The following is a 24,552-nucleotide window of genomic DNA, read 5'->3' as shown; positions in this document are numbered from 1 at the left end:
AGTTTTAAAAGCAAGAGAGCGACAAATTTGAAAGAGTATATAAGAAAAATGCAATTCAAAACCCCACAGTGTGTGAAAGACACTGTTTGTTCTTTCAACTGCTTGCTTCTCCCTGAAAGCTTGGCAGATCCATTTTTTATAGGAAAGTATTAAACAACAGGGGATTACTCAATGATTCATTTAAAAGGATCATTAAAGGAAAATCGAGGCACATCGTATCCTGCCTTCTTTAATTGCTCATTTATTATTACTGTGGGTGAGATAACGGCTTTGTGTTATTCTTCTAAATAGTGTAAAATATTTATTGGTAAATATAGCAGTGCATAAATTAATGTCAGTTGAGATTTTGTGGGGTATTTTTTTCTCCACTGATAGCCATCATTTTTACTTAAAGAAAAACAATACTGTGCGGATGCATTTTGGCTCATAGCTGAGTGACAGCATTATGAACTCAACATCTGTATAAGGATACTGTCTCTGTTTCTTTGGGAAGCCAGGATTCTCTTGCTGGAATGGCCCTAGGGTTTGTTTGCGAAGTCAATTTCTTTTCTATTAAGACTATAGCGCTTAGGAAGAGGGCATGCGGAGGTGTACAATTTTCTTTTTTTTTTTTTATATTGGTCACAACTGAATTCAGTAACAAACTACCCAATAAAAGTGGCTTTTAAGCTGAAGGTATTAGGTGGATGCAGTGGCGCACGCCTGTAATCCCAGCTACTCAGGAGACTGAAGCAGGAGGATCGCAAGTTCCAGGCTAGCCTGGGCAAGACCCTGTCTCAAAATAAAAATAAAGGATTGATGATGTAGCTCAGTGGGAAAGCACCTCTGTGTTTGAACCCTGGTGTGTGTGTGGGGGGGTGGGGCGGGGGAGTGGGAGGGGAGTGAGGGTATTTATCTGAAAGTCCACGGGTAGGTAGTTCATAAAGTTGACCTGATGGCTTAGCAGTGTTACCTAGGACCCAAGTGACAACAATAATGTCTAAAACCAGCAAAGTTGTGTGTGTGTGTGTGTGTGTGTGTGTGTGTACTCTCTTCTTTTTTTAATCCTAGAGAAAAATCATTTCCAGAACCTCCCAGCAGACTTGCACTCAGGTTTTCTATCCTGGATCTGGGCTCCTACCTACCTCTAAACCAGTCACATACCAAAAAGAAAGGCTTAGAAGAGCTGGCCCATGGCCCATTCCCTGGGCAGGGGAGAGGGACCTGCATCCTCCATCACTGCCCCAGCTTTGAATCGAGTGTGAAGCCACTATCGAGGAACGGCTGGGAGTGCAGCCTGTATTGTCAGCCACTGGTCAAATGGACTTAGGGGTGCTGATTTGATACATACCATATGGCCAGCTTTATATCTCTGCTGGCAGACAGCAGCAGCAGCAGCATGGGAGACAGTGCTGTTCTCGGGGAGTATTAGTGGCCATTGTAATAAAGCAGGCAATTCCTTAGCTGGAGAAATTAATTCAATAAAATATACAGATTGTCAATTACACCTTAGGAGATGGGAATATAGAGATGAATAAGATCTAGTTCTTGCCCACAAGGAATTCACAATTCTCTTCACCATCTGTGTTATTCAATCCAATCGTGCTGGATGCAGATCTGTCCCCCAGTGTATCCCTCTGAGCTCATAGGGGTACAGCATTGCAGGAAATATTCCCCTCCTCTTTCTATTGGTTTCTCTGATTCATTACTCATTACTCATAGCTGGGTTAAGTGATCCTCCTCAGGAGTCTCTAGCATTGATGTTGACTTTTGCCACAGGTCTTTGAATCCCTGGTCCTACCTATCTTTCAGCTGCTTACCTCAGCCAGACCTGCAGCCTCATAGTGGCAGATTGTCTTTTGATCAATTTGTTTCCTCACTGTCTAGCTCAGTAACTGGAACACAGATGCTTTCCAATGGATGTTTGTGGGATGAATGCATGAATAATTGAATGAAAGGAAATGAAATCTGGATCCTTCATTCCCCTTCAGTCAGCTTGCGACGTATTAGTTTTTCTCTTTCCCTTTTCTCTTGATCTCACCTCCCCATTTTCTCTCTTATTTTCCTTTTCTTTGTTCTTCATTCACAGCTCAGCATTTTTAAAGTTGTGCAACGTCTACCCAGTCTTGCAAAAGGCTCTCATCTCTCCCCCTCTTCACAGAAAGATGGAGTGTGCTGGGGATCGATCTATAAATGTCAGTGCTGGCCAGGGAAACCATTCCAGGGATGTTGTTTTTCTACCGTGAGCCATCTGCAGGTCTGCTTTCAAAGGCTGGAGTCCTGCAATCTCTCCAGAATGATAGATCAGTTCCTGGGCTGCCCGTTGATTCCTATTTCCAGTTTTTGGTTGAAGAAGGAGGGGAAAATATTGTTTTCATGTACATATGGCAGTTGGGGGGAGGGTGACAGGGACTTGAGAATTGCAGAATGACACCTTCTGTTGGTACTCACTGCAGCTGTGATGAGAGGCACTAGCATAGCATATGCTGAGATTGTTCCCCTTAGGTTAAAGCTCCCGGTGGAAAAGATGTCACAGTACACCCAAATCTTCTTTCTGTATGAGTATAGATATCAAGTACATAAGAATCACCAGAAGCCTTATTCCACCTAGAGTAGGAGTTAGTGAGCTCAGTTTTGATATTTTGTCCATCATGAATTTTTTTTTATGGTGCAGAGATGACTGGACTGATTTTTGGAAACCTGTACTAGTTTTTTTTTAGAACAAAGATACCAGGCTGGAGTCAAACTTCACAAATCAGCTCAGCCTTTATTCAGGAATGGACTACACCTAAGGAATAGACCCACTTTCCTGGTGGAAAGTGTGCCATTGAACAAAGGAGGCTACTGGGCTTCTATCAGTTGTGAGTGATTTAGGAAGTGTGCCAGTCTGAGCACTCAGGAATTTGAGTCCTTGAGTTGGGGTTAGTGGCCACCACCTGGAGAGGAACTGTCTTGAAAGAGATTAGTGTTTCCTAAAGTACACCACTTCTAGGTTGTATGAGACGTTGTTTCCCTGTCTGTGGCCAGTGTCTGGGAAGGATTTATCTTGGGAGAGAAGAAAGTCGCCATGGCATGGCCTTCCTTTCTATTTCTTTCTTCCAGGCCTCACCTCACTATTTGTTTTTTTTTCATTTTCCATATCCAATAAGTTTCACTTCTAGCTTCACTATATAGATTACCTCCGGGGACTTAGCAAGTCCTCCTACCCTCTGAACTCAGGATGTTCTTTTATAATATGAGGGGTAGATGTCCAGAATTGTTAGGATCTGTTAGAGTGTCACCATAATATGATTTGGTACTACCCCAAGCTTCTCTTGAGAGAAGAAATATACATCTTTATCTAACAAGGAAGTATTTGCATCAGAACATTTTGGTGGATTTCTCTTTTTCCTCTGTGCCCTGAGTTTAAAAAAAAAAAAATCCACATGTACTGCAATCACAGATCTATCCTGCCTCGGCCTACAAAGCCCCCTTTGTCTTTTTGGCTCTATGACAATCATTAATATTTATACTTTTGTGCATTTTGCTGATGCTACTACAAGACAGGCCCTTCCAGAGGGGTCCTGAAGACTCAGTGTAGAGGCCTAGTCCCTGGAACCCTTATCTCAGTGAGCCTCCTTATTATTACTATTTAAAGAGAGCCCCTTGTCCATATTTTGACCATAGGGAGACTTCTCAGTGGAAGACAGCAGAGCCCTGCCTCTTGCCTGGGCCTTCCTGACCATGCCACCTCCTTCCTCATGCATTCCTTATAAGGATGACTGTCTGTGTTCTCATTGCAGAGCTCCTCTGACAAGGTATCTATCCTGACCATCCTAAAGGTCCTTGGAGATCTTCTTTCTGTTGGTGAGTACACTACCCTCTCATGGAATCATGTGATGGACATGGAGTCATGCGGATGTGGTCTTTTAAGTAATCTCTGGCTGGGGGTTGCTGTAGTTCATTTCCTATGAGAGACATCATCATCCCATGTTTTCTTCTTGAAATAAATAGGGCTGATTGTACTTGGGTTCTACACTCTTTTCACCGACTCTACCTTAGGAAAAAAAATTAGACACTGGGTGGTTATTCTGTGGTTTTTCATGAGTCTGAGGATCTCCTGGGGCTTGTGTCTACCTCTTCTCTGGAAGGGTTACACCTCAGTGATTCTGCCCCTCTCCTCCCTTTTCTAACCTCCATTGTGGGTCATTTGGAAAGCCAGGTATTGGTGGCTGCCTTACCTATGTCAAAGTGGAGACAGGAATGTGGGGTAGGAGCTTGACTTTGAAGTTTGGTAAGCCACGTAAGTTTTCAGAGAAAAGATGACAGAATTGAGTACTTTGGGATCAACTGAGTTAACTGGAGCATATCTCTATTGGCTAGTTTCCACCAAGGTCCTTGGACATTCCAAATTCACTCAATTTGCATTTCTACATGTGCCAGCTTCTGATATTAGAAAGAAACACTACCACAAACAGGTGATACCAAGAATGAAGGACATGACAAAGCTAGAGTCTCAAGGGTTCCATCATAGGGGCTCTTTTCATGGGCCACGCTGATCTCCATGAATGCGGAGTGAGTTCCCCTTTGTAGATAAAGTCACTTGTCTTCTGGAATAATGCTGTCTTCAATTTACCCAGAGGTGTCTGAAACTCTTAGAATGAAACCTTGGGGTTCTTCCTCTGATGAAGGTAGTGGTTACTCTCTCCTTTCCTCTCCTCTCCTTTCTTTTCTTTTCCTCTCCTCTATGCCCCTTCCTTCCTTCCTTCCTCCTTCCTTCCTTCCTTCCTTCCTTCCTTCCTTCCTTTGTTTGTAGAGGTTTCTACTTTTAATTAGGATGAAAAACCCGAGGATCTTTTTTGATAAGATCCCATCTTGCTGGCCACTTTGGTTGGGTCAGCCATGTGTAGGGCATGTTGATCTAAGAGAATCACTCCGTTCACTTTCCAAATTGAAATGTCATCAATGCTTTTGAGTTTGTCCTTTGGTGGGTTGGGGACCTCCCAACCTACCAAAGGAAACCTCTATTAAGAAAATCTTTCTCTGAGAGGTTTTCAAACCTCTTAGACAGAAAGACCAATACTTCATTTTTGCTTCGGTCTCTTCAAAATTCCCTAGATAGGATAGGATGCTTGGCATTTGTTTCGTATATTAGCTAGATTTTTTTTGTGTCACTGTGACCAAAATACCCTACAGGAACAACTCAGAGGAGGAAAAGTTTATTTGGGGCTCATGGTTTCTGAGGTCTCAGTCCATATATATACAGCTGAATTCATTGCTCTGGGTCCAAGGTGAGGCAGTACATCATGGGGGAAGGGCATGATGGAGGGAAGCTCTTCTTCTCATGATAGCAAAGATGAAGAGAGAGAGGGAGGAAGAGGCCTCAGGGTATGCCCCCAGTGGCCCGCCTCCTCCAACTACGCCCCACCTGCCTACACTCACCACCCAGTCAGTCCATTCAAAGCAGGGTGGACTGACTAGGACAGAGCTCTCCTAATCTAACTATTTCATCTCTGAATATTCCTGCATTGAGCAAGAGCTTTGGGGGGATGTTATCCAAACCCTAACATTTCTCAAAAGATTACTCCAGTGAATTCTATATTTTACTGAAGGCCAGGATCAGAAAATCATTAAACCATCAGTAACATTATTCTAGATGAAATATCTTCCCAACTCTTGTTACTAATGATTCAAACCCACAGCACAAGGGTATTAGGCATATGATGACAAGTAAGCCTGGATGCCTATTTATGTACATGTCTGTGCATTTGCACACACCTCACTGATGATTAAACAAGCTCTGGGGAACTGAATTCTAGGATCCATTTATCACAGCAGCTGCAGGTATGAATACACGTAGGTTCTTAAATATTCCACCATTCTCCCCTTTCACACTTCCTCCCCAGATGCCACAACTTTAACACATAGTACTCTAAGAACTACATCGTTTTGTTTCTGGGGTGAGATAAACCAACCTTTGCTCTTTGCTGTTAGGTCTGAGGGCTGCTCTAAGAAAATGAGGGTGGTTACTGGTGGCTTATCTTTCTTCTGGTTTTCCCCCAGGCACAGATAGGAGGATTCATTACATGATCAGCAAAGGTGGTAGTGAAGCCCTTCTGCAGACTCTGGTGGACACTGCAAGGGCAGCTTCTCCTGACTATGACATTCTCCTGCCTCTCTTCAGACTGCTGGCCAAAGTTGGCCTTCGAGGTACCCACATTCCAAGATCCAAGGCTGAAAAGGCACTTCTGCAGTTGTTACCAGGAGTGTCATTTGGGAAGCTCTTGTGGGGAAGCAGCAGAGAGCTCTCAGACATATTGGTGGTGATGGTCTGACTCACTCCACAGGAAAGGCAATTTTTTTTAACCTAGATGTTCATTTTTCCAAGGGATGTGCTTAGGAGAGAGGCCACCACAGCAGGCATAAACTTGGATTAGACAGAGTTTGGGTCATATGGAGGAAGAGATGAGTCACTTCAATGTAGTTTTAATCATTTGAAAAAAAATAAACAAAACATTTTAATAAATTGTTACTTACCTGAAAGTCTATCATGTGTATATTAGTTTCCTAGAGCTTCCATCACAAATTACCTCAAACTGGGTGACACAATGCCACAGAAATGTATTTTATCACAATTCTAGAGACCATAAATTCCAAATGGAGATATTGACATGGTTGGATCCTCCTGGAGGCCCTAAGGGAGAATATGCTCTTGGCTTCCCAATTAGCTTCTGGTGGTTACCCAAATCTCTAGTGTTTCTTGGCTTATAGATGCATCACTCCAGTCTCTGCCTCCATCTTCACATGGCTCTCTGTGTGTCCTCTCCTTTTCATGCAGAGACATCAGTAGTTAGATTTAAGGCCCATTCTATTCTAATGGCCTCATCTTAAATCAATAAAAAATCCTAACTAAATTTACAAAGATGCTATTTCCAAATAAAAGGTTCTGGGTAGATATGAATATTTGGGTGAGACTATTCATTCCACCCACTATAAGAAATTACATGGAAGTAAAATTTCCCTAGTTGAGAGGAAGTAGTGACCCAAAGTGTTTTCCACTTATGCTTCATGGTCATTTCTCTTCTCTCATGGAAGTTTCCAGAAACCTAGAATTTCTTGAAAACCCAGGTGGTCAGAAATCAGGCAAACATTTCAAACTAGTCGTAACAATTAAGTGTAAATTTTGTGTTGAGTTTCACACAAGTCACAACTGAGAAGCTCAGACCCTCTGAAAAGCAGACCTATGATGTCTACAGTTTGCAGCTATAGCTGAGGGTTCTGGGTCACCCTTTCCTTTTAATGTTTGGGTCTCTATTTAGAGCCCATTCAACATTCCACTGATAAGAACTGAGAAGTAGGCATCAGGTGTCATATGCATTGAACATGCTTCAGATAAGACCAAAAATAAAATATTTGTTGAATATTCCATAGGTATTTACTACCAGTCTCTCAGGGCCAGGTGTGGTTCTAGATACAGGGGAAACCAGAGTGACCAAGGCAGTCAAGAATCTGTTCCCACAGAGATTCTATTCCAAGTAGGGCAGGCCAGCAAGTCAACAAATAATTAACTGGATGGTAGCAGACTGTGATGAATGCCTTAAGAAAAAGAAGGAGTGATGCTACTCTAAGATGGCATGGTCAGGGAGAGGTGACATTTGAGCTGAAACTTGAAGAACAAGAGGAAGTCAGCAAAGCTGAGTAGGCCAAGAGAACTCTAGGAAAAAAAACGTAGAGACCTGATATACAGCCTGGTCATAAACAGTATAAACTGGGAAGTCAGGCCTGGGTTTCAAGTCTGGCTCTGACACTTTCTAGCTGTGTGATCTTGGGTAATTTGCTTATGCTTTCTGAACCATTGTGTCCTTTTGTATAAAATGAAGGTACAGTACTTAATTCTAGTGTTGATATGAAAATTGAATGAGCTACTATACACCACATGCTTAGCATGTGGAGCCTGGATACTGACAAAAAAGAGTCATATAGATTTTATAGGAGAGAAAGAGATGAGAGATTCACTAGGAGGACAGTGATTTCTTACTTAATGATCTTGAAATGTCTTTGTAATAATTATGTCACTGCAGTTTCTGCTATCAAGGGTTACAGTTCTTGATACTGATGTTCAAGTTGTTAGCTGGCCTGAATAGAAGAGAAATACATTTGTTTATCAGCAGCATAGGACAGACATTTCTTTTCTGATAAAGGGAATGGGTCTTTTAATTTTAGTTATAATCTTTGCTGGTGTCTTTGGCCAGTTAAAATTGATAAAACCAGCTTGAGGATACTGTCTGTTTTACTCATTTTCACCTATAATTTTTTTTTGTACCAGCAATTGAACCAAGCTGCACTCAACCACTACTGAGCTACATCCTCAGCCCATTATTTTTTTTTTTTTTAATTTTGAGACAGGGTCTCAGTAGGTTGCTTAAGCCCTCACTAAATTGCTGAGGCTGGCTTTGAACTTGTGATCATTCTGTCTCAGCCTCCCAAGCCCCTGGAATTATAGGTGTGTGCCACCATGCCCAGCTGTGATAGATTTTTTTAAAAGTAAAATTTACTGTGTATATTTGAGATTTATGGATATATATATATATATATCATGATTATAATAAGGCAGATTAACATGTCTATCATCTCACACAGTTACTTTTTTGTGACAATAGCATTAAAATCTATTTATTTAACAAAAAAATACCTGATATAGTATGACTTTGTTAACTTTAGTCCTCATGTTATACACTCAATCTCTGAACCTATTTATTCCACATACTGGCTATTTTTTTAACCATTTCACTCACACCCTGTTTCCTTTCCTCCACCCCCATTGGCCGTGAACACTATTTCATTTTCTATCTCTGTATATTTGTGTTACCACCTCAGCATGTAAGGATGGTTATTACTAAAAAGAGAAGTGATAACAAATATTGATAAAGATGGAAGAAAAGGGAATCCTGCACATGGTTAGTGGGAATACAGATTGATAGAGTCACTATGAAAATCCCTAAAGAAATTAAATATAGAACCATGTGACTAGCATGTATCTCAAGGAGATGAAATCACCAATTTGTAAAGATATCTGCATTCCCATGTTCATTGTAGCATCATTCATAATAGCTGAGATGTGGAAATCACCTGAGTGTTCAGCAATGGATGAATGAGTACAGAAAGCAGCATATATGCACAGTGGAATATTATCCAATCTTAAAAAGAATGGAATCCTGACATTGATTTGCCACAACATGGATGGACCTGGAGGATATTAGGCTAAAGGAAGTAAGCCAAACACAGAAAGAAAACTATTGCAGTGAATCTGATGGGGATGCATTTCTGAAAAACAAACAAACAAAACCAACAACAAACAAACAAAAAAACCCTCAACAAACCAGGATTATTTAGGCATGTCGCTTGGAAAGGACAAAAATAAATATGACTGGGTTCACAGTCAACTGGTATCAAGTTGGGGGAAAGGAACATAGAATAAAAGGTGCTTTTCCTTACTTTCAATGCTTATCTTTTAAGTAATCAGATGGTAATAACTTATCTGCAACACTAGACATCAGGTTACTTGGAACAATAATTTAGAGATGTTTGATGGGGATTTATTATTTTCTTAAAATGTTTTGACTTTTCATTATGAAAATTCTTTGTCACATAGAAAAATGACCTCTATTTGCCTACAACTTAGATCTCACCATTATTAACATTTTGCTGTATTTCTTTCACCCATTGAATTTATTTGGAATATTTTAAGTAAAATGCTCCAAAATTCTTTGGAGTGCATTTATTTGAAAAGAGACATTTTCCTGCATAAACACAAGACCATTCTTACACGTTTAATAAAATTAACAATGCATGGAGAAATTATTCCAGTTTCTCCAAATATTCCCAATTCTCTTATAAATACATTCAAAGCAGGATCTAATAAAAATTCACTCATTGCATTTGAGTGTTGTTTTACTAAGTATTCTTAACTCTAGAATTGTCTTAAAGGAAGAAATTGACACTCAACTGAACTGGAGTTCATGTTTGAGAACAACCAGAAATATCTTCAGATATAAGGGCTTGAAAGTCATACAACCCCCAATGTAAATAAATATATGTATCCAGAATTAACTCTCTGATTCATTTGGTTCCAATGGAGATATTTTGCAGAATTTGTTTTAACTAGATCTGAAAAGTGTCTTTGACTATGATTGTCTTCCCTTTCTTTGCTCTAGATGTTGTACAATTTTTCAGATTCAATGTGAAATGCAACTAAGAGATTGATTTGTGTTCCTAGATAAAAAGTTTGGACAGAAGGCACTGGAATTGGAAGCACTTGATGTGACATTAATTCTAGCCAGGAAAAACCTGTCCCATAGCCAGAACCTCCTGCACTGTCTTTGGGCTCTGCGTGTGTTTGCCTCCAGTGGTAAGTGACTCTACTGTGGACTTATACGATGGCTTTCAGAACGGTGCTAGGACTCCTGGGAACCATGTGGGGGTCTAGTGGGGGAGGTGGGAGGAAGTGGGGGATATATTTATCCCAACCAGATAAATAAAGGAGCCAGGTGATCCAAAGACTATGGAGGTGATAAATTATTTCTTCATCTCCTCCTTAGCCAGGTATAACTCTTGAGCTCATTCCTGGAGTTAGGCTTTGATATTGGTTTTCCTTGAGAGTCACACATTCATTATAGCATTCTAGAATTCTCTGTGGTGAGATAAAGACAGGATTTCTTCAGTTTTTATCATATCCAAGACATAGTGAAAGGTGTTACATCTGCCACAAATGACCTTCACACCACAAATCTCCTTACTGAATTCCTGAATATATTCATTACCAATTTTTAATCTATCAGTACCAGTTTTGGTTTATTTGTTTTTATCTCATGATCTCTCTCACAAAGTGAATAGATCCATGCTGATACTTATTTCTCATCTTCTAATTTGAATTATTTCTAATTATTATAACCATCCTGGACTTAGATGCATAATTTTATAGCTAAGGAAAAGAATGTTTGGAAGGGTGCAATAATTACTTGAATTCATACAGATAAAAAGTCATGAGGGCTGCGTTTCTAATTCCAAAACTCATGTTGATTCTACTCCATATGGACACAATTTTTATTAATAGATAAGATGATACGCCTATTTCATGTGTAATAAGCACAGACTTTCATTTCTCCTTCCTGAACTCCCTTCCTGTAGAATGAAAGTGACAATTATTTAGATGTAGTATACTCTGCAAGGGAAAGAATGTGGGGCTCAGAGCCAGAAGGACCTAAATTTGACTCTGATTTTATTTCTTATGAGTAATGTGATATGGGTACTTAACCTGTTTAACCTCAGTTTCTTCCTTTGTAAAAGAATAGTAGCAATAATTATTACTATTAATCTGCTAGGTCTGCTATAGCAAAATACCCACAGTCTACATGGCTTAAACGATAGAAATTAACTTTTTTTTCCTAGAGCTGAAGACTGGAAGTCTGAGATCACAATGTGGTTTGGTTTCTTTGGAGGCCTCTCTCCTAAGCCTAAGGACAATAATTGTCTTCTCCCTGTGTCTTCATATGGCCTTTTCTCTGTGCTTGTGCATCCTTGGTGTCTTGTTACATATTAAGTTTTTCTTTTCTTATAAGGACACAAGTCAGATTAGATTATGGGCTGCCCCAATCACCTCTTAGGTAATGACTATTTTAGTGTGAGTATAATTAATGAGTAGTATTAGGGGTTCAACACAAGAATGTTGGGGAACACAATTCAGCTCATAGCAGAGCTCACAGACTTGGTAGAAAGGATAAATAATACTTATGGGTATGATTGCCACATAGCAGCTGCACAAGTGTTAGTTTCTCTTTCCTGTCCTACTTTTTCTCTAATCTTCTGAAATAACAGGAGGACCTGTAAAGAGAGTAAATAATAAATAGTTCTTTTACTAGATATCCTAAGAACTATAAAAATAATCAGTGGTGAATTCTGTTAATAAGGATGGAAGACTCATAAGGAGAATGTCCTTCTGGAGAATAATCAGACAGGTTCTGGACTCCTTGTTCATAGACAGAACTTATCCTCACCCACCTCATACATATCGACTAGAAACTCAGAGAACATTTGGGAGCAGCTGAGTGGATCTGCTCAAACCTACCTCTAAGAAAGGGAAAGGGGAGGTGTGACTCTGCTTAAAGGATAACTCTCATTACTGAGTAGCTAGTAATGAAGATTTGAAGTATCTGATGATTTCTTAAAGAATAATTAGGCTCGAATGACTTACCTTCCTTAGTATCTTCAATAACTATGGATATCTAGAAAAATACCTTCAGCTCGAGCTCTGAGAAATCTTGGGATTTGCTATGGGTGTGAGGAGGTAGCCATTTGGCTCATATTCCAAGCTGACGTTTATTATATCAACTTACTGTCCTATAAGATATGAAAAATTATACTGTTGCTCTCTATCTATTGACTTTACTGGTGAGAGGCAAACAGAGTTCAAGAAGTCTGTGAATTGTTAGCTACTGCTCATGTTCCAGCAAGCTTTCTAAACAGCTCCTATCTTCAGAGGAGTTGGCGGGCACCATAATTGTTCTATAAAAGCCAGTGAACCTTTTGGTAGCACCCAGATGGCCAATGGGAATATTGATAGAGCTGCCAGAGACCCAACCTTGGATAGGCATCCAGCAAGGGTAAACCTAATGAGAATTTCTTATTGTTATCCTCTCCCAGTTTCAAAGGCATCCATGTTAGAATCTGTGCTCTTAAGCTATCCCCTCACTAACTCCATTTAAAAACAGAATTTTGTTGAATTATTTGCCAAGACTTTGCTCTAGCATGTTTTCCCAATTTAGAAGTAAGGGCTGAGTTAGTAACCACAAGAGAGGAAGATTGATGGGTAAAAGGAGAATGCCAAATCCCCAGATTTTGATCCAGGCAATTACTGCCTGTACTATCCTCAGGAGGAACATATGCTTAGAGGATGTTCCAAGAACAAGTGCTCTTTGTAATAGCTGAGACATCAGCCCCAGACTCTATCCAGTAGTCTGTATTGGGATGAACTATATTAGAGCTTCCAATTTCCCTTAGCATTCTTTCCCGAGGCTTGAGGCAAGCCTATCGATGCCACCCTCGTTTTTGTTTCCTCTTTGCTTCTTTAAGACCTCCTGTCTCCCACTCAGTTTTGCCAGAACAAATATAGCACAAAGCAAATGGCATCCCTAGGTCTTCTGACTCAAAAAACACTATTACAGTGGAGGAAAATAAAGAAGAGAGTGACAGTGGAAGATAACCACCCTTCATTCTCCCACTGAAAGTTCTGCCCCCATTAGAGTTGTTCCTGTTACCAATTAGTTCAGGGTTCTTATGCTCAAATTGAATAGAAATCACGAATAGGCAAAGTACAGTTTCCTTTAACATTAGCAGCTCTGAGCTTTGAGGGCCAGTGGTTCTCTGCTGTCAGTGTTAGCAGCCAGGATCTTTGAATGCCAGCAGCTCTCCAAGTCCTCTGGAATTCTTCCAGTGGCCACAGCTAGCAGCTCCCTGCAGCTCTCCGTGGCTCCCCGCTCCTCTCTGGCTCCTAGCCGCCCTCAGTGTTACTAGTCCTGGGCCTCTAGTGCTAGGAGCTCTTAGTGTAACCAGCTCAGCCTGCTCTATTGGAGACAGAAATTGCAAATAGGCAAAATATAATCATCGATGTAATCTATCAATGCACTGCATCATACGAAGCAGCAGCACATGCATTGTTCTGATAAAGATATAAGGAAGGGCGAGTATGCAGACAAAAAAAGGGCAGGCTCATGCATGCACAGTGACCTGCCAGCTGACAGCGTTCTCGCTGAGTCTCAGATAGGGAAGGGGGCTCCTGGTGGACCTGACTGGGGGCTGCTGAAGTGGCTTCCGGTGGAGTCATCTGCAATGGACCTGTCACCAAAGCTGTTGCTTCCAAAGCCAAAGTCGGTGTGTGGCCCTGAGTGAGGCACCCACAGCCACGGCTATCAAAGATGAAAGAAAACTATTAAGTAGCTCTTGGGGAGCATCAGGTCCCTTTCTCTGTCCCATTCCTAGGGTCAACCAAGTGGAGTTGGATATTGGGAATATTGGAGAGACGCTAGGGCATCCCTGGAGAGGGGAGTAATGTCAAATTTTAGGTATCTGACCAGATTCCCCTTTGAGTTTCTATCATTCAGTCTATGAATGTGTATATGACATTTGTGGTGCTGGGGCTTGAACCCAGGGCCTTTCACATGGTAGGCAAGTGTGTTACCCCTGACCTATGTCCCCAGCTCATCTATGACTATATTTTTATGATCATCCTATTGGTTGAAAAGGGAAAAATTTCCCAGGCTAGTTACTTCTGTGCAGGAAGACCTGATTTTCACTTTGGTTCGGAGGCATAGTCAGGACATTGCCTCAGCTGGAGGCAATCTATATGTTAAAGTAGCCAGGGAAACTGTAGCCAACGTGGAAAACAAAGCCATCTAAGTTATTTTGTGCCCCTTGAAGTTTTTTTTTTCCCCTGATGTTGTTTTATTTTATTTTTAGTTGACATATAATAATCTCCTAATGTTTTAAAGGAGTCAATCCAAGTTGTATTATCCCATTCACCTGTGACAATAACTACTGTGCTTCTGTCTTTCTCAGTAACCACAGGAGCCATGCTGGGAATTAATGGAGCCATGGAACTGCTTTTCAAGGTCATTACACCTTACACCCGAAAGCACACACGAACAATCAGGTACAGAGCTCCTTTATCGTCCTACTACCCTTTCTGCAACAAATGGGAAGATGGCCCTGCATCTATTGCCATGATGCTTCTAGTGCTGTCTGCTAGTGACTTTTCTCTTGAATATATGGTACACTGACAATATCCTATCTCAACCTGCATCCCTACCCACCACTTACCTATGAGTCAGTCCTCTCCTTCTCACAATAACCCTGATGAGGATGTTATTATCCTCATTTTTAGATGAGGAAGCTAAAATGTGGAGAGAGCTGTATCCAAGATTGCAGTGCTACGGAATGGCAGAGTTGAGATTTGAATCCAGACTCAGAACCTCATGTTTTTTTTTTTTTTTGGCCTGAAGCTTTTAGGTATATCTTCCTTTTTCTTTATTAACAGCATGACATGAACATGAATGTAGTTCTCAAAAGACAATCCAGAAATGACAGGATCTTAAACGAATCAGTCAGTTAAACTTCTGATATGAGTTCTGGACCTTATAATAGTCCATCAGGGTTCTGTGCTGGTCTTGATATGTGTTTTTATGATTGGAAAATGAAACTCAACCTGTTTTTCTCTGCCTCTGCTTGCTGGAGTGGAGTGAATCACTAAGTTAAAAGGGGAGATGGTTACGCAGAAAGGCTTTAGAGATATTCAGAACCATTAAGATCCATCATTTATGGGAGTGACTCAGCGAGGACCTTGAAAGGATATTAGAAGAAATTCAGCCAATTTCCAAGATATATGAAGTCATTTGACAAGTAGCATTTCCATGCCCAGCCATGATATTTTCTGCATCCCAGCATCAATCTTAGGCTCATGTTCCACCTGACTATTTTTCTCTTGGGTCACCACAGTTAGGCTATTATCATCCATTCTTACCTGCAGCTCTCCACATCAGTGTTTCCTGGAGTACAATACATTGTATCTCAGACAAAAAAAAAAAAAAAAAAAAAAAAAAAAGTCCTCATCAAATAAGTTGGAGTGTCCTGGGTCAAAAAAAGTTAGATAGTTTCTTTATTGTAGGACTACACAGAGCTTTTTCTAAAACCTACGTATTAGGGATATCTAAGATGGTCATGCAGTATACCCTGCTCTCAAAGTGATTTGTCCAGTGAACACTTTTTCAGAGACCACCTTTTTCGAGGGATCAGTGTTTTGTACATTTCATTTTGGAAATATCTCTTGTAGAGTCAAAATATATTGCAAAGTAGGAGTCAACAAAATTCTATAAAGCAGGCTGTGGCCCAGTGTGGCTCCGTAGCATAGGCCTTGCCTAGCACGTTTGAGGTACTGCATTCAATCCTTAGCACTGCGTGAAAATAAATGAATAATATAAATATATTCTGCCCATTTACAACTACAAAAAAATACAGAATTCTATGGAGGGATCCTCATCTAGTAGATATAAAACTTCAGAGTTACAAACAAAGGGACAAACATAACCCTTTGTTTTTCTGTAGTTATATTTTGTTTCTATCTTAAAACTCTAGTTACGTCTAATAATAAAAATTATGAATCAGTGTCTTATCAAAAATTTAGGTCAGACCAGTGATTTTTTGGCACATTCAAAGTTTTGCTCCTCTATCCCCTTCTTCCTGGAGTTCATTTAAGTTCTAAGAAGCCATGGTAGTGCCAGGGTGTCAACAGAAAAGTACAGCTTGTCCTCAATCATCTTGTGACCACTTGGAAGTGTAGGACTTGGATATGTCTCGTTTTTATCATTGTGTGCAGGCCTTTGCTGCTGACATCTGCAGTCTTAACATGTCCTTTGGTCACCAATCCATTAACTTTATCTTTCTGCCCTATTCTTAAGGCCTCTTTTAATCTGATACTCTCATAATGCAGCTGTTCAAAAGCTCAGGACTATCTGATTTCCTCTCTTACATTATGTGACAATCCATGTGATGTTTCCTGGCCATTCACATATCAGTCTTATTCAGTCATCTCTTCTTCATTACTTGAGGGCCAGGAAACTCCTAGGGAAGTCCCTCCTGGCTAACCTTGGATATCAAGTCCTGGGGCCCTTCCTTCTGGGAGAATAGATTTTATTGTCTTCCCCATTGAGGCTAAGCTTGGAGGAACAGGGCAACAAAGTTGAGAAGCCCCTATCTCAGAAACTCATACAAGGTTAGCCATCTTTATTGCTTTATTTTCCTCTACAAAGAGAATCAAATTCAGGAACAGATATGACCAAGGTGTCACAGGAAAATGGGAAAGTAACACCAGGGATGAATAGGGGTGAAGTGCTTCCAATAATAAAAGGAACATTTTAGGGACTTCATGCATATTTTTGCATGAAGTGTGGTCTATCTTGTAAATTTTGGGCAAGGTCTTGCCCTTTTTAAACACCAAATTAAAATCAAACTTCCACACCAACCACTGTAATATAGCTGTCATTTCCACAGTGTTTATTAGGTGCCCAGCACTGTGCTTAGCTCTTAGCATGCATTATCTCATTTGAGTCTCTTCTCTCCTTCACAAGGCAGGAGCTATTGCTGTCCCCAAATTTACAGAAAAAAAAATCAAAACTGAAAGAAGTTAAGTAACCTGCTGGGATTTAAGTGAAGGAGCTGGGATTTAAACCCTGCCTGATACATGAGCATTGGCTTTTAAAGCACCACTGGAGTATCTTACATAGTCTTTTTCCAGCATTTTATTTCTAAAACCACCATATGTAAGACAATCATAAGCAGTTAAAGTTTGCTTAAATTTCTTTTGCCGTCTAAATGGCTCATACCCATGGAACAATTTGCTTAATGATAGGGAGTCTTTCTCCTCAAGTGAATGGCTATTTTCTCTCAAAGGCTAAATATCTATTCCTTCTACTTTTAAACTCCTTCCCAAAGTTCCCTTGTTTTCTACCTTATCCCCACATGGCAACAAGAAGATAGGAACGAAGGCGCTATAATTGGAAGACCCCCATTGGAATCCTCTGGGTACCTGATTTCTTGAAGAGTCATCTTTAGTTTTCTTAACTGAACTTTGACATGATCCAAAGTGTGAATATCTAGTTTGACCTCCTAGGTTTGTTGTACACATTAGGAAGTAATGTATAAGAACTTTGTGAGCTGTGACTTGCTAGAACATTGTCGATCATTATTAATACAGATACTATTGGATCCTTGGCTGCTTCCTTTGGATCAGGCTACAAGGGCTAGAGGTGGGAACTTTCTGCCAGTTCCATCTTCTCTCATGAACTATGTCCCCCCACAAAGTCACTAAGACCTACCTAAGGGAATTCCATTCTGCTTCACTTGGATACCAAAACCTTTGGGTTTGAGGGGATCTTCAAGGAAGGAGATGAAATAACATGCAAGGGGACGTGGATAGTTCTACTGAGTTATCATCTTCTGAATGCTCACAGGCTATGGGAGAGCTATTCCAGGATGCATTTGTAGGAGCAGATGCCTGGTGTGGTGTCACTATGACTCCTCCCTCCTGTGGAGATTAAACCTGCTCTACTTCTCTAGCATGAACCTAAAATTAGATATGCAGCTGTCCTCCAATCTCCAGATAGTACTCAGGGTTAGATTTATGACAGACGCTCCAGCCCTGCACCTACCGGAGATAAGGGGCATGTGGAGCAATGTCACTAACTCTTTGTGGCCCCGTGCCAGTCCTTACACCCAGAGAAGGCAGCTATTTCAGGCCTCCTTTATTTTCCCAGATGCCCACTATGTGGGCATTTGTTGACCACCACATGCTCATACTGGCCTGTGCCTGTTCCCTTCCCTTTGTTTCCCATTCCCACTATTCTAGTCTGAGCGGTTATGGTCAGACTTGAATGGCTATGGCAGCCCTCAAATTGGTCTTTCCTGTCTTCAAAGTAGTTAAAAGTGTGCCTCAATTTTCCTTTCCTGTCTTCTCTCTGATTCCTCCTCTCACCTCTCTGTCCAGCCTACTGTTCCTGAATGCTGCATGTCCCATCCTGCCTAGATCTCTCCCTTCCTCTGGAATGGCATTGCTGCTTTATCAAATGTTAGAAGTTCTTCCCAGTCTTCAGACTCTATCTGATGCTGCCTGCTTCATCTCTTGAGAGAAAGGAATCTTCTCTCATAAATTCCCCTCCACACTCTGCTTAACATTCATCCTACCTAACTCTGTACTTTGTTGGCCTGTGTTTCTTCTTATCCTTTCAATTCTATAGTTCCTAAAGGTCAAAATCAAACTATATCTTGATGTTCTCCATAGGGCCAAACCCAGTGCCTAGACTATGGTAGACTCTTAATTAAATTCAAAGGAACTATTTGTTTAAAATTTGACACAGAATAATTATACATATTTATGGGGAACAATGTGATACTTTGATACATGTATAAAATGTGTAATGACCAAATTGGGGGTAATTAACATTTCCATTTCCTAAAACTCGGGAACACTTCATGAATTTTGCTTTGTGTGTCATCCTTGTGCAGAAGTCATGCTAATTTTCTCTATAACATTCCAATTTTAGTATATGTACTGCCAGAGAGTGCAGTAGAAGAAGTACTTTGATTAAAAATTTATTGTGGGGCTGGGGATATAGCTGAGTGGTAGACCACTTGCCTAGACTGTACAAAGGTTTGGGTTTGATCTCAACACTGCCCCCCCCCCATTTTTTATTTTGATGAGTTACCTATGTATTAATGAATAAAATTCAGTAAATGCTGAGTAGATCCTATATGCACTTCATCTTTTTTTTATTATATATATATATATATATATATATATATATTGTTTTTTTTCATTCATCCTAAGTTGGCTTCATATGTGGAATTCTGTCATGTCTAATCATGTGGCAAGTCTACTAAGAACTCTATGGCATCAGGGACTGAGGTGCCTCTGGGAGAGAAGTCATTCAGAAGACAAAGAAGCAGCAGCCATCAGCTTGAAAGGGTGCAAAGTTTCACTCACTGAAGGGATGGGAATCTTCAGAGTCTTTTGTCTTATTTAGAGTTGTCTGGGGAACTGACAGAGATTGACAGAAGGGAGAGATCTGAATTTGAAGGGCATGTCGGGGGCAGCATTCACATTAAAACATTGCCTTCTATTTGAAATAGGCTGTTCATATTTGGTCTATTAATGGATTCATGTGGGGCTTTAGAATTTCTGGGGATGCTTTTTATAGAAACGGGGAGGAGGAAATGACACGGGGTGTGGGGTCAGAGTGTGCCACCCCTTGCTAGCTGGTTCCACTGTGGACAAGCTTGTTTATCTGCACAAAGCTGTCTTTGAGCTGTCCAAAATTACTAAGTAGGAAAATTTATTGAGGCAGACAGATTACTTGTCTGTGACTGACTCATCTTGTGACCTTAGAAGAGCATGTGTTCCCTCTGTGTCTCAACACTCTCTGCTGGGAGCTGTTCTCTTGTTCCTTCTTTTCCAGGATGGATATGCAGGTTTTGGTGACGAAAATGGCCATTTCCACTAGCCATGAAGCCTCGCCACATCTCCTCTAAGCTGGTTGGGTCCTCCCATCATGATATTTAACCCAGTTTTGAAGCTGAGTTGTCAGATGTCATCAGTGTACAGAATCTGCTGCGACTTGAAACTGTTAGCTTGCCTTGCTTCATAAATATCAGAGTTAATCAGAAATGGATAAGATTTTCCTTGCAGAGGCTGGGCCCTGAATCTCATCCTGTCTTCTGATCACAGGCTGAGATCATTCCTTCATTCCTCACATTCATCATCTCTAGAGCTTTCTCAAGAACAGTGGAAATCAGGAAGAATTTTGTTCAGAACCATACAGGTCTCCGTCTCACAGAGAATGGCATCTTTAATATTGTCACCCTCTCAATGCCTTCTCAGGTTTTCAGCAGCATCCTCCTGTTATGATCATCTCTTTAGGCTCAGGGGTCCCGGGACCATGGACTACTGTGGGGGAATAGGGGTCAGAGGCTATGTGCTCTAGAGCACCTGGACTTCAACACCTTAGCAACAAGAGGAGGTGGATGTGTTTGGTCTCCAGCAAGTCTCATAAGCAAATTCCTCAGCTTAGCCTCCTGTTGGCTGTCCTAGTGTCTTCCTATGCTTAGAATAGTGTTAGATGATCTTCTCCCCTCAGAGGTCTGATCTGCCAGGCCTCTCTGGCATTTGACCTTTGCCTTAGTACAGAATTACTGTGCATGTCTTCATTGGCAGCTATTTATGGTGATTTCATCTTCAATTTATGAGCTGGAAAAAAAAAGTCCCAAACTTCTTCTTTCTTCTTCTTTCTTCTTCTTTCTTCTTCTTTCTTCTTCTTTCTTCTTTCTTCCTTCTTCTTCTTCTTCTTCTTCTTCTTCTTCTTCTTCTTCTTCTTCTTCTTCTTCTTCTTCTTCTTCTCCTTCTCCTTCTTCTTCTTCTTCTTCTCCTTCTTCTTCTCTTTTTCTTCTTCTTCTTCCCATATTACTATCTTTTCCAAAAGCCAAGCTTTCTCCAACCATCATACCATTGTTTGACCATAGTGTTTGATAGATAAATGGAGACTCAGCTAGAGCTAATAGGTTTCCTGCAATCATGAGAGATTTGGTGGCTCAGCTACTTTGTCACTGAGACAATAAGATCCAGGTTACAAGGAACAAATTTCACTGTTTCTCAAAAATAAGTACTGAATTTCTCCTTGGGTGCCTTCCTTCTACCCCTATGAAGATACAGCTTTCCATTTAACACAACTAGACTCTGGTCTTTCAGGGCATGGGCTCTCTTTGGGGGTTCAGAAACTATGTGCTCAGAGCACTTGAATTCAAGTGCTTTGGAACAGGAACAACAGCAGAAACAAAAATTCCACTCCAGTTTCATAAGTGCTGATACTAGGGACGTGCTGCATGAGCTCAACTTACTGACAGAGTGATTATGGCATCTGCAACCTGACTCCAAGCCTGTAGCTCATGGTGGAATGAATAGTTTCCTACATGAATTAAACCTTGGCAATAAGGTTCATGAGTTGAAATCCCTTTCATCTTCCTAAGAAACCAGTGATCTCTCCCTGATGAAGTCCAGATATAGATATTCAAGTCACAGGATCTAAAGCTGGAATGTCCCAGATAACCTCTTTGTCCATCTCCTTCTTCTGAAGGGGAAGACATTGGAACCCAGAAAGGCTGAACCAAGATCTCTATCCTAACTTCCAGACACTATCCATTACTAGAAAATTCTGTACACAACCAAAACACAAAACAAAAATACCTCGAATTAGGGCTTTTATTAGACAACATTCAACATGCCTGTCTCAATGCAAGGCATTGGAGATTTGAAAACAACAGAAGGTGGATCTTGTCCTGGAGTCGCTGATGAATCTAGGCTCACAGTAGCAATGCAGGTGGCAGGATGTTCCTCCACTCTGACCCATTCTTGGGCTGGTGAAATGGGCCAGGATGTGGCCGAAAACTGTACACTTATACATTGCTGGTGGGACTGCAAATTGGTACAGCCAATATGGAAAGTAGTACGGAGATTCCTCAGAAATCTGGGAATGGAACCACCACTTGACCCAGTTATCCCTCTCCTCAGACTATACCCAAAGGACTTAAAAACAGCATACTACAGGGACACAGCCACACCAATGTTTACTGCAGCACAATTCGCAATAGCTAAACTGTGGAACCAACTTAGATGCCTCTCAGTAGATGAATGGATAAAAAAATTGGCATATATACACAATGGAATTTTACTCAGCAATAAAAAAGAATAAAATCATGCAGGTAAATGGATGGTGTTGGAGAAGATAATGTTAAGTGAAGTTAGTTAATCCCACAAAAACAAATGCCAAATGTTTTCTCTGATGTAAGGAGGCTGACACATAGTGGGGTAGGGAGGGGGAGCATGGGAGGAATAGATGAACTCTAGATAGGGCAGAGGGGTGGGAGGGAAAAGGAGGGGGCAGGTGGTTAGCAAGGATGGTGAAATGTGATAGACATCATTATCCAAAGTACATGTATAAAGACACAAATTGGTGTCAACATACTTTATATACAACCAGAGATATGAAAAATTGTGCTGTATATGTGTAATAAGAATTATAATACATTTTGCTGCCATTTATTTTTTTATTTATTTTTTTATTTTTTTATTGTTGGTAGTTCAAAACATTACACAGTTCTTAATATATCATATTTCACAGTTTGATTCAAGTGGGTTATGAACTCCCATTTTTACCCCGTATACAGATTGCTGTATCACATCAGTTACCCTTCCATTGATTGACATATTGCCTTTCTAGTGTCTGATGTATTCTGCTGTCTGTCCTATTCTCTACTATCCCCCCTCCCCTCCCCTCCCCTCCCCTCTTCTCTCTCTACCCCCTCTACTGTAAATCATTTCTTCCACTTGTATCATTCTTCTCTTACCCCTCCTTTCCTCTTATATGTAATTTTGTATAACCCTGAGGATCAACTTCCATTTTCATGCAGTTTCCCTTCTCTCTCCCTTTCCCTCCCACCTCTCATCCCTGTTTAATGTTAATCTTCTTCTCAAGCTCTTCGTCCCTACCCTGTCCTTAGTTACTCTCCTTATATCAAAGAAGTCATTTGGCATTTGTTTTTTAAGGATTGACTAGCTTCACTTAGCATAATCTGCTCCAATGCCATCCATTTCCCTCTAAATTCTATGATTTTGTCGTTTCTTAATGCAGAGTAATACTCCATTGTGTATAAATGCCACATTTTTTTATCCATTCATCTATTGAAGGGCATCTAGGCTGGTTCCACAATCTTGCTATCGTGAATTGTGCTGCTATGAATAAAATAAATAAATATTTTTTTAAAAGAATCTATGACAAGCACAGCAGAACGAATGACAGAGAAGGAGTCCAGGATGTATAAAATTAAAATGTTCTGTAAATTAAAGGATGATATAAGAGAGCAAATACAGGCAGCAAGATCATTTACACAAAGAGTTACATAAACAAATACAGGAAGCAAAAGATTACTTCAATAGGGAGATAGAGGTTCTACAAAAACAAACAAACAAACAAACAAATAGAAATCCTTGAAATGAAAGAAATAATAAACCAAATTAAAAGTTCAATTGAAAGTATCACCAACAGATTAGACCACTTGGAAGACAGAATCTCCGACAATGAAGACAAAATATATAATCTTTTTTTATTATTTTTTAATTGGTTGTTCAAAACATTACAAAGCTCTTGACATATCATATTTCATACATTAGATTCAAGTGGGTTATGAACTCCCATTTTTACCCCATATACAGATTGCAGAATCACATCGGTTACACATCCACTGTTTTACATATTGACATACTAGTGTCTGTTGTATGCTGCTGCCTTTCCTATCCTCTACTATCCCCCATCCCCTCCCCTCCCCTTCCATCTTCTCTCTCTATCCCATCTGCTGTAATTTAATTCTCTCCCTTGTTTTTTCCCCTTTCCCCTCACAACCTCTTATATGTAATTTTGTATAACAATGAGGGTCTCCTTCCATTTCCATGGAATTTCCCTTTTCTCTTCCTTTCCCTCCCACCTCATGTCTCTGTTTAATGTTAATCTTTTCCTCTTCTCTTCCTCCCTGCTCTGTTCTTAGTTGCTCTCATTATATCAAAGAAGACATTTGGCATTTGTTCTTTAGGGATTGGTTAGCTTCACTTAGCATAATCTGCTCTAATGCCATCCATTTCCCTGCAAATTCCACGATTTTGTCATTTTTTAGTGCTGAGTAATACTCCATTGTGTATAAATGCCACATTTTTTTTTATCCATTCATCTATTGAAGGGCATCTGGGTTGGTTTCACAGTCTAGCAATTGTGAATTGTGCTGCTATGAACATCGATGTGGCAGTATCCCTGTAGTATGCTCTTTTAAGGTCTTCAGGGAATAGTCCGAGAAGGGCAATAGCTGGGTCAAATGGTGGTTCCATTCCAAGCTTTCCCAGGAGTCTCCATACTGCTTTCCAAATTGGCCACACCAATTTGCAGTCCCACCAGC

General features: G+C 40.5%; 1 protein-coding gene and 1 non-coding gene across 4 annotated transcripts in view; one reads left to right on the top strand and one right to left on the bottom strand.

The window, feature by feature from the left end:
* The window catches only part of Agbl1 (AGBL carboxypeptidase 1), an 809,509-nt gene that overhangs the window by 61,729 nt on the left and 723,228 nt on the right, over positions 1 to 24,552 (top strand). For all 3 annotated transcript variants that reach the window (XM_077800295.1, XM_077800297.1, XM_077800298.1), the window contains exons 2-5: positions 3,762 to 3,825; positions 6,022 to 6,168; positions 10,235 to 10,366; positions 14,569 to 14,662. In XM_077800295.1, the coding sequence (XP_077656421.1) occupies positions 3,762 to 3,825; positions 6,022 to 6,168; positions 10,235 to 10,366; positions 14,569 to 14,662 (437 nt within the window). The remainder of the gene's footprint in view (positions 1 to 3,761; positions 3,826 to 6,021; positions 6,169 to 10,234; positions 10,367 to 14,568; positions 14,663 to 24,552) is intronic.
* Positions 19,015 to 19,125, bottom strand: LOC113199621 (U6 spliceosomal RNA). Its single transcript, XR_003302976.2, has one exon. It is a non-coding gene; the product is annotated as a U6 spliceosomal RNA (small nuclear RNA).

Source organism: Urocitellus parryii, chromosome 6 (assembly GCF_045843805.1).
Source record: "Urocitellus parryii isolate mUroPar1 chromosome 6, mUroPar1.hap1, whole genome shotgun sequence".
NCBI lineage: Eukaryota > Metazoa > Chordata > Mammalia > Rodentia > Sciuridae > Urocitellus > Urocitellus parryii.
The sequence above is the reverse complement of the archived record's forward strand: the minus strand, read 5'-3'. Positions and strand labels throughout refer to the sequence as shown.